Here is a 17,283-nt window from a genome sequence, read left to right as displayed (position 1 = left end):
AGAAAGAAAGAAAGAAAGAAAGAAAGAAAGAAAGAAAGAAAGAAAGAGACAAAAGTCCAAGTGAATGAATGTTGCATTCATTCAACTGAGCAAATCTTCTGTTGAATGCCAAATCTCAGTGCTCACTCTCTAGGACCTCATATTTCACTTCTCAAGGATGGTTGAAATAAAGTCTCCCTCCATCAATTTATATTGTTAGCAATACTAACATTTAGCACAACCGAAATGAAATAAGAATGCCAATCCCTTTAAATACTACTACCAAAACAAAGTTTATGAGCTTCATTCAATATGACAGATTCTAGGAAAGGGGGCTCCACATGAGTTTATATTTGGAATTGGAGAGATGAATTCAAATCCTGACTTTGCCACTTCCCACCTGCCTGACTTTGAGCTAATTACTTGATTGCTCTTGGTCTCAGTTTATTTATCTGTGAAAGGAATGTATCAGATGAGGTGACCTCTAAAGCCCCTTCTATTTCTAAAGCCATGAGATTTATTCTTCTGTCTTATGTTTTGAGGAAAGACACAGACCATTCTGGTTTGGTTTGGTGGGTGTTGTGGTCCAACTCCTTGAGAAGAGCATTTAGAAATTGTTCCTTTAGTTTCTGACAGTGGACTGTATGACCAGTCCAATATAATCCAACAAGCACTTACTAAACACCTACTGTGTGTGGGGAAACAAATTAGGTATGCAGGATACAAAAAAATTAAATGAGGAAGAATCACTCCTCTTAGAAGCTTATTTATTTCAGATTATGCTAGCTATTAGTTTAGATAGACAATTCCATGCTACTCAAGTAGTGAAAAGAGTTTTGGTCTTAAGTCAGAAAGACCTGAGTTCAAATCCATAATTTAATACCTATGGGATTATGGTCAAATCAATTATACTCTCTAAACCTTAGATTATCCTTCTTTAAAACAGGGATAAAATGCTAGTGCCTTTCATGGACTTCTTGTGAAAATCCAATGAGATGATGTATACAAGGTGCTTTGCAAACCTCTAACTATGTACGGTGTATATCAGTTACTTAACTGGTTAAGTCAATCATTTGCAGACTCATTGTTTAGCTATCTAGTGAGCTTGTTGGTAATCTCAATTTTAAAGCCATTAAGATGACTGAAACAAAAAGATGAGCTCCTTGTGTCCTTAATAAGGCTAGTAGTTTTCTGCAGAATTCGGTGAATAATTCTACTAAATAACTGATATAATGATATCAAGCATTTATATATAGCTTTAAGGTTTGTAAAGCAAACAAATATTGCCTCATTTTATCCTTACAGTCACCCCGGGAGACAGGTACTAGTCTTACTGCCATTTTACAGATGGGGAAACTGAGGCAGACAGTCATGAAATGACTTGCCCATGGTCATACAGCTATAAAGTATCTGAGGCTGGATTTGAACTAAAGTCTTCCTGAATCCAACTCTAGTGCTCTAACCCCTGTGCCACATTTTAATAGTGCTTTAAAGTCCCCCAAGCACTTTACCTATAGAGTCTCATTTAACCCTCATGACAATCCTGGGAGATAAATACTAGAGGCATTATTAGTCTATTTTACAGAAGAAGAAATTGAAACCCAAAGAAATGAATTAACATACCCATTTTCACACAGCAAGTTAAAGAGGATTTTCACCTAGAACTCTTGTCTCGAAATTCAGCAGTCTGGAGTGAAGAGTCATTGATATTCAACCATTGTTTGAGGGAGAAAAAAGTCAATGACAATTCGTGTGGCATGGTTGCCGAAAACTGGGAGGGTAGAGTGACAGAAATAATGATGAAGAGAGATCACCCCCTTGGTCTGCATTGTCTGGGTCACATTTGCTTCTTCCTTTGAACTTTCTCACGTTGAACCCCAATCATTTCCCATGGGATTCCTCAATGTTTTCTGAGAAGCATTTCTTCAATGACTTATCAGTCCCCTAGATCTTTTGCCCATCGGCATGGAGACATCTCCAATCTACTTGCAAATTCACACAAGAATGAAGTTCACCAAAGGAGCTACATTACTGGCCCCACTTGAAACATTCTCCACTCATTGCAAGAACAACTTCCTACCCATGTTGATGCCGTCTGGTCCTTCTCAGGGCCTCACAATGTGATTTATCCTTCTGTCCTTGGTCTGGTTCAGCATTAAAAGTTAAATAGGCATATTTAGACTTGAATCAAAAAAATCAAGTCCTCTCAACAGCCCTTGGAAGTCCTGCCCTCTTTCAATCCCTAATCAATCAATGAGTATTTATTAAGCACCTACTACATACCTACTACATCCTGCTGGGTGCCAGGATATAAGTATAAAGAATGAAACAATTCTCCACCATTCGCTGATTGGGAAAACAATTTTGCTGTGGCTCTGATCACAATACTAACAAATGCATGACCATACCATCTTGGTTTCCTTATGTTAATGCATGTGTCTAGCACCAGAGTTTGCAGTTTGTTAATAGCCTTTCTTTCTCTGCCAACTCTCCCATCTTTTGTGAGGGGATCTATGTTTGCATGAGTTTTTTGTACTCTTTGGGCATGGGTGGGATGGGTTGGGGGGTGGGGTGGCAGAAATGGCATTTCATTTGCTCAATGTGTGAAAAGTATCTGGTGTTTAGCTCCCAGCATGTCACCCTTATGCATGCATCTCACTTCCACTTGTTTGAGAAGGTCAAATATGTTTCCAAACCTGGTGCATTTTGTCATGTCTCCATGTCCCAATGCCTCCATAAATCCAGTCTCTCCATCTTGTCGAATATCAGTCCTGGGTTTAAGGTTTCCCCATGAAGTTGAGGACAGAAAGATGGAAGGTAAGCTAGGAAAAAATGGACATGTTCTTAGGATTGTATAACTGAAAGATACTCTCCCTTGGTAAAGGTTCAGTTTGTGTTGGTCTAAGCATTTGTCTCATTTTAAGAAGTGATATTGATCTAGAATTTCTAGTTTTCCTCCGAAAAGAGGGAGAAGTCTTGGTAGAGTCAGTCTACCAAACTTTCATGCTGCTTCTCAAAATAGGTGATAGATATGTATATGTGTGTATATATATATGTACATATATATGTATATATATGAAACAGTGTGGTGTTGTGTACTAAGTGCTGAGCTTAAAGTCAAGAAGGCCTGTGTTCAATTTCCTGCCTCTAATGCTTACTGTGTGACCTTGGACATGATACTGTACTTCCAGATGTACAGTGGATGTGTCTACTAAATAATAGATGGATTATGATGTACGTGGATGGAGGGAATTCCTACTCTTGGAGTTCCCACAATGACAAAATCACAAATCACATATGTCATGTGTGTGCATCCTCCTACTTATCAGTCCATCATCTATCTATCTCTCGATCTATCAGTCAATCTATCTACTCATCCGGCTATTTCACTAATCTGTCTGGTAAACCTGTTATTTCACTGATTTAAGGAATTTCTTGTTAAGAAACTCCTGACCAATGGAGATTTGTACCTCCTTTGCAACTTACAGCCTGGGAAAGTTGTCTGATGCAACTCTGTATAAGTAATTTTTGGAGGTCTGGTTCCATTATTTCATCCATGTAGGGGATTCTTTCCACAAATGCAGATCAGGAATTTACCTGTAACTTGTAGTCTTAGAAAGTTGTCTGAGGCATTGAGAGGTTAATTAACTTACCTGTAGTCACACAGATGATATGTGTCAGAGACAGGATTTGAACATAGTTATTGCTATTATGAGGTTAGGTCTCTGTCCACTACACTGCCCTGTATCTCATATGCTTCATCTGTAAAATGTTAAACATTGTTTAGTTTGTGTGTGTGCGTGTGCACGATTTGTATTTGTTTAACTCTGTGACACAAATAACAATAATAGCTAACATTTATGTTAATATTTACAAAGCACTTTATAAACATAATCTCATTTGAAATATAGATGAAATTCATTAACCGAAACTTAATCTGAAGCTAACAGAAGCTAGTCTGACCTGACTGCAACTGAACCTTTCCCATGGATGATTAGAGATGGCTGTTCAGTTCATTATGTGTTTCATGTGATCGTGTGTAGCAACATTTTCTCTGAGTGTTCTGTTGATGGGTGTGAGTAGTTAGATACCCTTCTACCTTCATGCAAACAACTCAATGGATTGTTCCCAAAGCCTTATCCTCATGAATGTACCAATGTTTGCAAGTCAGTATTAAAAACCCCTTGGGGGCATGTCCGCTCCCATTGGTGATGATGACTGCAGCACTGCTGGTCCTGCACCTACCCCACTCATGGCCTTTGTTTGCTGACCTGTAAGCTGGATGTTAATGCTCACTATTTTCAGGTCATACCGTCAACTAATGGAAAGTCGGCAGACTGTCACGGTGAGGAAGAACCCTGGAAGCGGGATCACTAAAGTGCAGAAACATACTCCGAGTTCCACCTTGAATAAACTCTCCGAAGTTTTCCAATGGTAAAAGATGATGTAAAGATTAAGCAAAAACATCCCTTTAAAAAGATATATAAATACGCTTACTTAATTTGTTAACTGAGCCTAGGAGGGGGTGTCATAAAGCAGCCTTTGTAAGCACAGGGCAGTGTCTTTGCCAAATAACTGGCCATAACCATTTAACCCTCTCCATTGTATTACTGTTTGGATGGAGGCAGCTGGAGGAATCGGTTTGCGTTAGAGATGCCCTCTCACTGGTGTCCCCCTGCACTTGAGCTGTAGAAAGAATGGGAACGTTCTTTTTACATAGAATGTGAAAATGTGGTGAAGCCAGTGCGGGGAACTGCAGGGACTCAGGGCTCAAAGAAATTAGGATGTGCTACCGACTTAAAGTATTTTCCATGTTTCCTCTTGGGATGCACACGAGATACCACCAGCAAGCTTCGTCTAGTTGAAAATCCTCTTCCAAGTTTTACACGTATTTGACTCAAAGCGAGCATCTGCTGCTGTGAATGCTGACCACTTGTCTTCTGGGTGCCCTTTAAATTAAGTGTCTCCAAAAATCATTTTTAAAAAAAGACTTTAGAGGGAACAAAATTCGAGAAGGTTGATTCCAAACGCTCTTATCTTCTGCCATCCGTGTCCCTCTAGTGATAAAGTTTTTTAGATCCAGATTTCGAGTTCATCCATTTCCTGGATGGAATTTCCCACCACTTACGCAGAATGGCAATTCATCTGTAACTTACAGTCTTATAGAGTTGCTTGGGGCATAGAGAGATTAAACAATTTGTCCCCTGTCACACAGCCAGTAAGTGCCAGAGGCAAGACTTTAACCCGGGTCTTCCTGACTCCAAAGCTGGACCTCTAAGCCCTATACTATGTTGACTCATGCTCATGAATAATTGCAGAAATTTTTAAAAATAATTATATATTTCATAATTGCAACTCTCTCATAGTATAAGATGCAGAATAAATACCAATCTTTATTGGTAAGGGACATTTCTTCCATGGGATCCCTCCATGTTCATGAACTCACAGATCTCAACCTTCTTCCCTTTCCCCCTCCCAAAGAACCCCCAGAATAAACTCTTGAACAATATAGCATACTGTGCCATTCTAATTGTAAGGGGATTTTCTATTGAATAACTTAATCATCGATTAAGAAAGAATGTTTGCCCAGTGCTGCTGCATATATTTATCAAAAGTTAAAGACACAAGTCCATGTAAATACTAACTAGCCTCAAGAAAAGTAATTTGTTGAAATCTATTTTGTCTCCAACTGTGATCATGAAATTCATTGTAGCTGTTTGGCCTATGTTTGCGGTGGGCTTCACTCTCAGCATATACAGTAGCATTGTTTAATTCAACAAGCATTTATTAGGTACTACTTTGGGCAAGGCTCTATTGTGCTAGGTATTAGGAATACAGAGGCAAAAATGAAATAGTCCCCGACCTTAAGGAATTTACATTCTCCTGAATTTTAGTTATAATTTGGGTTTCTACTGAAACAGAATTATTCTTTGGGCTCCTAACAATGGGGACACAGCACCTACTTTTTCCACAACAGTCCAAGAAATCCAGGATACACAACTATACAAATTGACCAAATCTTCTTGCAGCTAAAGACTTTGTAACCATGTAGTATTTATGTAAGATGAAATGGGATGGTATACTTACACTGAATGCCTGAAAATCTGCACAGGACACTTAATTTAAAGAAAAGTCCATCTTCCTTATCAAGTCTATTACCTTATGTCAGCCCATACCAATGATTTCTACTCCAATACTTCTCTTAAATCAGGGGACCAAAAAGATTAGTATGTAAAATATTCTGTAGGGAAAAAAACCAACTTGTATTCCTTGTAGTTTCATTCCTTTAGCCTTAAACCTTGAAGGTGACAATGAAGGATACCTCCTCACCATCTATATTTAGGTGGCCATTTTAATGCTATGGAAGTCTGAAGGAAATCCATGTATAATTAACATTTTACTAGAGTAGAGCCCAGAATGGTGGATTTGACCAGCACCTTTCCAAATACCCTCCTAAGTTAATACCCTTCAAGTCCACAGTATTGCCCCTAAATTTCTAGAGTTGGAGTTTGCTGAGGACTTGAGAGTAAATCACCAAAGAACTTGGCCCATTAAGCTTCTAGAAATATCTATAACTCTTGATCTTCACATAGGAGTTATCTGAAACGAAGCAAAAAGTGTGGTTCCAAGGATGGGAGAACAAAAAGAAAAATGATAAAACCCAATGTTCTATTCTAATGGGATATATTGTGAGCTTCTTGGCTCCCATCTCTTCCCTCTCTGCTCCCTGTGGCTCCTCTCTTCCAAAGCAGATAGCTCATTCCCTTAAAAGGAATACTGGAATCTGGTTGTGTTTGTCTCTTAGAACAGTCATTGTCAGCTAAGGAGCAGTATTAAACAATACTTTTTCTTTCATAGAAAATGATTCCATGGTTCATTTTCCTTGGATTGGCAGGAATTTGGTGGGCCAAGGAATTGCTGAGAGAGAACAGAAGAAGGGAGACAACTAAGACTATTCACGTGATAGGTTAACACCAGACAGATCTCCCAAGAGTTCTTGGTTGTATTGTGAAGAATCTAGGAAATACTCTAAAGGGAGGAAAGGTTATTAAGGCTCAGCTTCTTATTTGTAAACTATGCTAGTATGCTTATTGGCAGAGGGGTGTGGATGTGAGTCTAAAGTTCCAGGTTGCCACCTGGGGAGTCTGCTTCCTAGCATTTTTCTTGTATGTTTTCTTCCTTCTCATCCTAAGGCTTCTTATCTTCTCTACACCATTTGGGTTTCTACAAGGTCCCCCTATCTTTCAGACCTCATCTTTCTTTACCATGCTTAACCCAGCCCAACATAATGTGCCATAAGAAGAAGAAAAAAATTCAGAATTCTTGCCCAACATATGTTTTTTCCATATAGGATGTTTATAATTTTGCTGTTGAGATTTACATATACAAAGCCATTGGGGAAACCAGTGGCATTTCAAAGTATATTAATGTTGTGTTTAATTACAATAAAACCCTAAATTCTAGGTCTAGAGATGGAAGGGATCTCATAGGCCATCTAGTCCTATCCTCATTTTATAGAAGAGGAAACTGAGGTTAAGTGACTAGTAAGCAACAGAGAAAAGATTTGAATTTATCTTACTCCAGACCCAGCATTGTACAATGCTGCACACCCAAAGTGTTGCTCCATGGAACAGGGAACCTAGATAACCAAGTTAGTTCCGTGATAGCTGTATGTTGTTACCACCTTACTTTTTAGCTGGCAAATTTCTTCTCAGACATCTGTGAATTAGGCTAGAGAGGTAGAGGATGGGGGAGGTGAGAAACAAACTCACTTCAATGCCTCTTCTTACTTTCCCCCCCCCCATTCTAAAGCCCAGTTTGAACCTAAGTTCAGCTACTTTTTAAAAAATGTGAAATTTATTACAATCTGTGAGACGGAAGAGATGAGCCAATTATGTGGGAGGATCACCCTTCTTTCAAATGTGGTTGAGGTAGTTATTTATTCCAAGCACTAAGTCCATGTCTACACCTGCAAAGGAAAGCAGAAAACTGAAATAACTATCGGGATCATTCAAACCAAGCAACTGTGTTCTCAGATGTTTCAGAACTGTACTGTGTGGACAGTGGCTTCTGTTCTACATTTCCCCAAAGGCACATAGACATAGTCTGAAGCCCTAGTTGTCTGAAGGAGAAATTATTTAACCCCCCAAGCAATCCATTACTTCACTCTGGCCTATTCAGATCAAGTTGGATTTTCACAAGACCTATTAAAGTAATAATAATAACATTAATAGTATTCTTGGTAGTATTATTGGTAGTATAGCATTGTACAATTATGAATTAGTATAGTATTGTACAATTATGAATTTGAGTGAGTGTGAATATTAGTATTAGTATTGCCAACACAAGCGTGCCCACATACCCTGAGAACATTTAGGTCTTGCACTTTCTAGCCTAAATAGGAGCCAGGAACCCAAGAAGGCTTGAGGAAGATACCGTTCTTAAAGAATGATCCAGTTAGGTAGATTCCTAGCCCAGATTCTAGAAACGCATGTTGCAGAGATTGAGGGAGTGGACTAGATGACCCCTAAGATACCTTCCAGCTACAAATGTATCATTCTGTTAACCTTCAAATTCCAAATGAAGGCTTGAAAGATCTTAAGTTATTTGTTCATAAATGAAATAGACTTTGAAGACCATGGGCATGCCCAGCGCATTTTTTGAGAGCACTGGAGATTCATTAGAACACTAAAGATAAGTCTCATAAAGAGTTATTTATGAATGGGCTGTTGTTATTCTTAAGCTGTTGTATTCATGAAGAAAACAATTTTAATCAATATTTTAAAAAATAATATGCTTCACATTGCTAATGTTTCTACACTAGAATTTTCTAGCTCTCCTCCCACCCTTCTACTCACTAGCTCAGGCTCCTCGTTGTGCAATATTTTTGAATCACAGCAATAACCCCAAATGGATTCAAGAGTGATCTGAAAGATTCTTTCTCAGAACTGTAACTGGGCAGAGGAGATTGGGACTTTGCTACAGGGTCCTAAACTCTAAAGGTCATCAAAAGCACTTTTTGTAATGAAAGTGTTACTACCTTGAGTAGCTTAGATTAGGTGATTAGAAACAACTGAATTTAATAACCATATGAATGAGAAAAATTAGTTAAAATTGAAAAGTTACAAGATGAGGAACTCCTCCTTGTCCAGAACCTGCCCTGCCTTGCCACGCCCCATACAAGATCCCAGAGTCTCTATACCCCTCTGCCTAAAAAGTTGATGTGAGAATGTATTGTTGTTTTTGCATTTTCCCAATGATCAAAACCTGGTGATTGTCTCTGTTAACTTACTATAATTTAAGGAATAGGAAAAATAAGCTGTTTTAGCTTTGGCCTAATTTAAAACTAAAAGGAATGCCCAGAAATCACACCCCAAGACCTCCCTTCCAGCTTGGTCCCTATGAATCTCTGTGGCACTGGTTTGCTTCTCATTAGACCAAACTCACTTTGAACCAAAAAGGAAAGTTGAGATTAGAATTTTGGTTATTTAGGCAGTCTTCCTTGTACCAATGACTAGTCTAAGAACCAGGATGGTTGAAATAAAAACATGGAGCTTGAAGGGCATTCCAGAAAAGGTATGTAGGTAGAGTACTCAGTGAAGACTGACTTATCTTTATAATGTCTTGTAGTTTATAGAACCCTAAAAAAAGAATAAGACATAGATATGCTTGGATATGTAATACTTAAACCAAGCAGACAGGATTTGGTGTGTGTGTGTGTATGTGTGTGTGCATATGTGTGTATGTGTGTTTGTGCGTGTGTTTCTTTGACATATGGGATAGTGAGTGATGACCCTGGGACATGGGTTTAAGTCCTACTTCTGACACCTAGTGGCTATGTGACCCTTGGCCAAGTGACTTAACCTTTCTATACCCTAGTCAATTATTTAAGACTGTAAGTAACAGGGAAGACAACCTGCAATGTTGGAGGGGGTTTCCTGGACCTAGAGTACTTTATATTGATGAGATCACAAGTCCAATTTTCCTTGTTTATCCTTGGTTGATTTTTTATGTTGTACCAACTTTTAAAACAATCCTACAGTTCCCACTTGCTTCCTTTGGAAATGTCACCTCCTGCTTGAAACCACCTTTCTGCATCCCATAATTTCCTCTTTCCATTACACATAGATCAACATTGTTTCTTGAGATATAATTTGGCCGCTGGCCATTTGAATTAGTTCAGTTGTTGATATAAAAAGAAATCGTGAAGCAGAAACTTGATAGCATTTTATTTATATCATAAAACAAATATTTAAGCAGAACGATACCTTTTTGCTTAATTAAAAAACCCCGCTGTCACAGATACATTTCCTAATAGTTCAAGTCAGAAGACCCCTACGTCAACTAAATATAGCAGGATTTATATCTGAAAGTTTGTATTTCCCTTCATGCCAGGGCCTTAAAAAAAAGTGTGTGTATGTGTGTGTGTGAATGTGTGTATGTGTATGAGTATGTGTGTGTGTAAGTGTGTGACTGGTGAAACCTATGGATCCTTTCTCAGAATAACATTTTTAAATGCAGAAACGACATAGGATTACAGATAAAACCAACTATATTGAAATGGTGATCAAAATACTTTTTAAAAAATCATGGACCCCAGGTTTAGCATCTTTGTGCTAAACACACGAATTTAAGAAAAATATTTTCCCTAGAAATCACAGGATTTGGAATTGAAAGAGACCTTAGAATTCGCTGAATCTAATACCATTACTTTACAGTTCCAATGACTAAAGCCCAGGCATGGGGGAATGACTTTGACAAAGTCCTATAATTACTAAGTGGCAAAGCCAGGTTTCAAATTGAGGTTTTCTGACAATCCATCTCTACTACACTCACTCTTACATTTGACTTATTTTGCATTTCATACTTTGATTAGGAGGGAAAATGTCATACGGTGGCCTTAGGTTTGGGCACACAAACTCCTATTTTCTTTTACCAAAGTCCTTCATTCCAGAAGGCAATGTGGCATAAGAGAAAGAAGGCAGGGTTTGGTGTCAGTACAACTTGGTTTCAAATCCTACTCCTGACATTTACAAGCTACGTGACCCTGGGCAAGTAATTTCACTTCTCTGCATTTCAGTTTCCTCTTCTGTAAAGAAGGGAAGTTGGTCTAGACACCTAGACCTCACTACTCTAAACATCTGTCCCTATCACAGTTCAGAGAACGTGCCACTGTCATGGCAAGAGGTTTGGAGGCATCTTCTGCCTCTTGTGGGCTCTTACATCACTCCTGTTGTAGCAACACAATCCACTTCTAATGCCCCAAACAAACCATTTTCTCACAACAGTTCTAATTGCCAATTGGGTTTGGAAATACAAGAGCCTTTTGCAAGAGGACTTGAAAACCCTTATGAAACTGTGAGCAAAGCTTACACAATGAGACAGGTTGTTTGTGAGCATCTCTCCCTCTGTCTCCTGTGAGTGTTTTTGCTGATTCACAGATAAACACATCCCAGTCTATGTATATACACATTGAAAAGCAGCTCTCAGTACTTGGAAACCCAGGGCTCTACCTTTTTGTCTAGGGAGGTGCCTGGTGAGCAGCTGATTAAGTCCATTGATACATTTGTATTGTTGTTTTGTCTTATTTCATCTGGAGAATCAGCATGAAAAGAATGACTTAGAAAAATGGGTGTTTCAAATATGCTGTAGGCGATCCAGTTACCTGAGCCTTTTTTTCCATAGGAATAGATTTGGGGACTATTTCATAAAATGGCATTGGTGTTTTGTCCTAAGATTTGTCCCAAGGTGTCCTATGTCCTCCAAAGCATCTACAATGTGATACTTTATTTTAGTCATCAGGCTTTATCAAAACACTGATGCTTATAGGAAATACAAAATATTTGGAATTTAATCCAAGAGCTTCCCTGTTTCTTGAAGGTGACTAAGACAGTATGTAATTGGAGAACTACCTAGGAATTGCACCATGTGGCACAAAGTCAGTTTGTGTTGGTGGGGGAAGACACTCTATACCCTCTGTTGAGGAGATTGGTGTACCTTGATTACTGTTGATCCCATATTGTAAGGACTCCTAGGCTCTGCCATGAGATACATTCAGTCTGCCTTGGTGAGGTCCCATACTGCCATGACAGTGAGGAAAGGTGGGATTAGACAAAGGAGAATAAGGATGGGATCAGTTGAGGGAGCATGGGGGTCATCATACAAGATAGAAACCCAGAGGATTGCTATGAAGAAGAAACACATTCCCAATGCTACCACCAAGTCCTCATTGCCCTGTGCTAGGTACAGTTCTGATATAGATTATATCATGAGGAAACACAGGACGCAAAACATCTTTTTCCCTGAGCTTTCTTCATTAGAAGATTTTGTATGTGATTTGATCTACAGTTGAAGTCATTAAAACTCACACATAATTAAAAGTCTTGAAAATAAGATGGTAAGGATCATTTCTCAACCCATCAAGATGGGAAGGGTCTTCCCCAAAGGAGCAATAGCACATTTACTCTAAAGACTATTTTGAAAAAGTATTGACTGGTTGTTTTCTGTATTTCCATTTCCCTTCTTCTGTTCCTCTTATATCCATCCCTTCCTCCTCCAATATCCAGTTTACCTCTTCTTAAATCCTCTGTCTTCCTGAATAGGTTCCTACTTTGTTTTAGAGGTAAAATCAGCTACTAGGAAAAAATCCCACCAAGGCTGCTGCTGGTTCAAGAGAGTCCAGCCAGATAGCTGCAAGCCAGGTTAATCATAGCATGCACCAAGACCAGCTTCCAGAAACACACCTACTCATTCAGGAAGGACTTTTTCCTTCCCCCAAAGGGATGCCAGAACCTAACAACTGTTGCTACAGTTCATCTCCCTGATGGGAGATGGTGATGATGCAGTCATGATCCAGGTCCTCTGGGAACTTCAGCTCTTTTACATCACAACAAGACTGTGGGCCTTGAAAATTTCCTTTGCCTTTGTCAGAGGAGGAATGAACAGACCAGCTGTTGACATAAAATTATCTTTTCTTTGAGAGGTCTTACCTTTGTCTTCATCCCTGAGCTCTGAGCCCTGTCCTTCAAGTATATAACCAGAAAAACTACTCTTTAAATATCTATTATTCGAAAAAGATATCATTTTTCATATAAATCTGACAATAGAATCTAGGTTTATTTTGAAATCACTTTACATCACTCCCCAACCTCCAGTCTCATTGGAAGGCAATGTGGTTTTCTCTTGAAAATACAGAACAGGATGTTCATTGTCTAATAGAGACACGTCTAGATCTTTGTATATACAAGAAGTTCTACCTTTGTGGGTATTTTTATATCATACCTTTTTCTATTTGTTTTCTACAATCTGGGGGAGACAATTTATAGCATTGTATAAATTTTGACTTTGCTGTCAGCCCATCTTAATCTGACTTTCCAGTAAAGAACAGGTGTTCTTGTGGGCAGTAGTTGGCCCATGTTCATCAGTATTGCAATCCTAAAATACACTAATTTCATTGTTCAGTGGGAAGACTTTGAGACTGGGAGTCAGAAGGTCTGAGGTCCCAATTTCAACTCTTGCACTGTGTGACCTTGGGTACTTTAATCCTTCTGAACTTCAGTTTACTCATCAATAAAATGAAGAGGTCAGACTAGTTAACCTCCAAAGTACCTTTTAGCTCTGAATCTATGAACCTAGGAACCTCCAGTTTCATGCAGCTTCCTGTCCTAACATATTTTTCATCTTCTGCTTTCTACCCACTATTCGTCATTATTTATAGAGTATATTTATGCTTTTCAGATATTATATGCTTAATGTCAATTTAACTTTTTAATAGTGACTTTATGAGTTTATATTGGTTTTCCAGAAACCACAGAGAACTACAGTATAGAGTTAAACTATTTAGTATCTGTAATTTACAGACACAGATATTTTCTTATTCTGATATTTTCTATATGACCATAGATGAAAAGGGAATCTAACAGAGCGCAATTTTCTTACGACATTTTACAGTAATTCAAATCATTCTTAGCATAAAATCACCCAGGTCAGGGAGTGGGGTGGGGGTGGGATAGAACTTTAGATCCAATTACTTGCTCAATGGGACGCAGATGCTGCTACCTTCAGGAGTATGTGAAAAAATACCAATTCAGTAGCAGTTGAACTTTTAAATGGACTTGACCTAGTTTTACCAAGTGATGCTGATCCTTTGTTTCTGACTCTTGCTCTTGTGATCCCAGCTAAAAATCCCAAAGGCCAGGTTCGTATTAGTGAGATTGGTTGCAATAAGAGTTTCGTATCAGAGCTCCCCCTTTCTCTCACCCCTTCATCCCCTCATTTTTAATTGTTTAATATCAAAACAAACAACAGCTCTTGACTTGGGAGAAGTTTCATATGTAGGGAAATGAAGGATGGGAGACACAGAATGGAATCAGGGAGGAGTTTTGTAATTCATTTCTGATAAGCTGATCAATATTGTTCCCACTTCCCATTATTCTATGAACCAAGCACATTTGGACAGGGAATAAGCATTCACTTTCATAAAGCACAATTGTAAAGAAACATTATCTCACTGGAGGGGATGGGAGGGTAGGTAGAGCTCCTTTGGGATACTTTAGAAGCAACTCAGGACAGAATCTGAGCCCATATAAATAACTATATTTTCTCCTCCTAGAAATAGACTGAGTGGTTTACTCAGAAATAAAAGAGGGGTTGGGGGTGGGGGATGATGTCCCAAATATTCAGTTTCTGACATTGGCTCTAGATCCAATGTTTTCAGGCTGGGTTTCTCTGAGCAAAATGGTCACCTACTGGGTGACCATTGGGATCTTTTGTACATTTTTCCACTCTCCTCTTTTCTCAACAGACCTACCTAGTGTTCTCTTCTCAGGTGTAGGGCATATTGGTTGGCTTTCTGAGTTCTGATAGCAACAGCTGATGTGTTTTTTGTTTGTTTGTTTAGTTGGTTTTAATTTTTTTTTTTTAGCTGTGCCCACATCTTGTCCCTTTGTTCATGAATGAAGGACAGTGCCTCCTAGTACTTTGTGTAGACATATTGTAGGTATGTGTATAATTTCAGTGAAATGTTGTATAGTTGTATTTTAATTAATTTAATTTAATTTGGGTATAGGGGAAAGAGAATCTGTGCATTGAAATGGAGTAGAAATGTTGACCTGTAGCTTGAGGCTCTTTTTCTCCTTTCTTACCTAATAGTAAAATATCACCTTCCTTTCTCTCATTTGGTAATGAGATGTAATTTTTAAATATGCCAATGGAGACTTTATGCTGTTAATGTTCAAAATCCTGTACCCAGTCAATTCCTTTGTATATAGGGAACTCCTTACATTGCTGCTCTCTGATCAAAAGTTGCATGTGTGTTTTTGGGGTGCTGGTGGATGTCGATGTGCAAATGTGGACTTTTTCTTCATCTTAGTGAAAATCATCACCATATTTTTCCAGCATAACTGAGAACATTAGTGTGTACCTTTCATGATGACCAATTTATGCAGGTGTAGAACAACTGCATTTATCAATCTACAGTTCTTATTCCCTTGGCATATTGGACCCTTGGTAAAATAAGGTTCAAAGGAAACTCCAGTTTAAATAATGGAAGAAGCAGTCTCATGTCTCCAGGCACTGGAATATGAAACAATGATTTTAAATGTTCAATTTGAAAATTGACTATAATTTCATTTTAATAATATTTTCACTCCTTTGGCACAAGATAAACTCATTAGCAAGAATGATTTGTTAAACTAGAAAACCCCCATGTAGCCCACGTTCTGCTACTCCCCTGCATATCAGGTTAGCTCCTCACTCTAACCCTCTTGGTGTCCTGGGGTTTCTGTCATCCCCTGATATACTGGGGTCTATCCTCCTGTGGTTCATTTGAGGACATGCATCATGTTGCTTGTCCTGGGTACCATAGCTGCTAATTGTGTTGTGGCACCAATCCGACTTAGCACGTAATGACCAAGACTCCAAGTTTCATAGTCCAGAACTATGTCTTCTTGTTATCTGGTTTCTGAGTGTAGGAAAGAAGCCATCTCAAAAAGGAGACAAAGCCTTCCATAGAGTGCAATCCTTCCAAAAGCACAAATCTGCCTACTTCCCCTTTATACCCCAGGCTGCACTCTTGAATCTTCTGGGGAGAATACACTGCACAAACCATTTTTGAAGAAGGCAGCAATAAAAGCACAAATGCAAATGCACAATGGGACTATGCCATTGAGAGAGGAAATAAGACAATGCACAAAACCCAAGTATGTGACAAGAGTGTGACCAAAACAGTGTATTTGTTTGACTGGTATAAGGGATTTAGATTATATTTACAGATGTGTTATGTTCACAGAAAAATAGACTGTGAAATATATGCCATCACGGTACCTAGGAGAATGGATCTGGAATACCCATTCAGAGTGAGAAAATGCAGAACTAAGTGTTCCACATAAGGGATGCTCTTCATTCCAACAAAGAGAAATTCAAGAGATTCCCCAGTGGGAGATGAAATTCACCTGAAGTGACTGAGCTTTGGCTACTAGAAATGGAGTGGAGGGGGGCCACATGGTGGAGAATGGGGACAGAAGTTGCAATTTCAAACATCTGCTTATACACATAGCATTCCTGTCCTTTTTCTCCCAATTGTTGCTAAAGCCAAGTGGTAAACGCTTACTGCCAGGGGAAGTGGGGAGCAGCAGTGAGGTGGGTTTCTCCAGGGACATTTCTTATACATACAGAATATAAGAGAAGATTGATTTTCCCCTTTGATTCCAAATGCCTGTTGAGGATCAGAAGTGATGTGCTGTACAGATTGGCTAGTCCTTAGTATTCAAAAACAAATGAATGCAGACCATTAAACTTTAACTAACCTGGAGGTTGTTTCCTAGGCATCATAGTAAGGAATGCTTTCTTGACTAAGGATATCTTTGGGTAGTTGAGTTCTTCTATTTTCACCATTAGTTTTCCAAGATTTCTTACTATGTGGACTGATTTCTGTAACTTTTCTTGTATAAAACAACTGGACATTCTTTGTATACTGGAAATAATCAGCAGACCCAATATTTCACTAAGTGTTGTATCTTTTATGTATATATCTCATCAATAAATGTGAATTCCTAATTTTGCGATTGTTTTTGTGTGTGCATGTATGTACTTTAGTCCCTACTTGAGGCTTCTGGGACTTGATGCTGTGGTTGTCTCATGCTAACATTATGGGATCATTGGGTATATCCCAAGAGCAGAATCCTTAGGGTACATCCCACACACAAAGAAGTAAATCCCCCCTGTCTGCTCTGGAGTAAGAGTGACATTCTACTGCTGATGGAAGCCCAAGTTCTAAACATGGAGTTTTCCTTCCAGCTCAGTCAC

The 17,283-nt window shown here is 38.8% G+C and overlaps 1 protein-coding gene across 1 annotated transcript in view; it reads left to right on the top strand.

Annotated features, from left to right (window-relative positions):
• Positions 1–17,039, top strand: part of SLC1A2 (solute carrier family 1 member 2) — a 173,882-nt gene extending 156,843 nt beyond the window's left edge. Inside the window, exon 10 of the mRNA XM_069091092.1 lies at positions 4,285–17,039. Coding sequence (XP_068947193.1) covers positions 4,285–4,356 — 72 coding nt within the window. The 3' untranslated portion in view covers positions 4,357–17,039. The remainder of the gene's footprint in view (positions 1–4,284) is intronic.
• Positions 17,040–17,283: the final 244 nt, after the last annotated feature.

This window comes from Petaurus breviceps, unplaced genomic scaffold, assembly GCF_028583685.1.
Source record: "Petaurus breviceps papuanus isolate PSGF00001 unplaced genomic scaffold, PetGlider_PUasm1.0 188, whole genome shotgun sequence".
Lineage (NCBI taxonomy): Eukaryota > Metazoa > Chordata > Mammalia > Diprotodontia > Petauridae > Petaurus > Petaurus breviceps.
The sequence above is the reverse complement of the archived record's forward strand: the minus strand, read 5'-3'. Positions and strand labels throughout refer to the sequence as shown.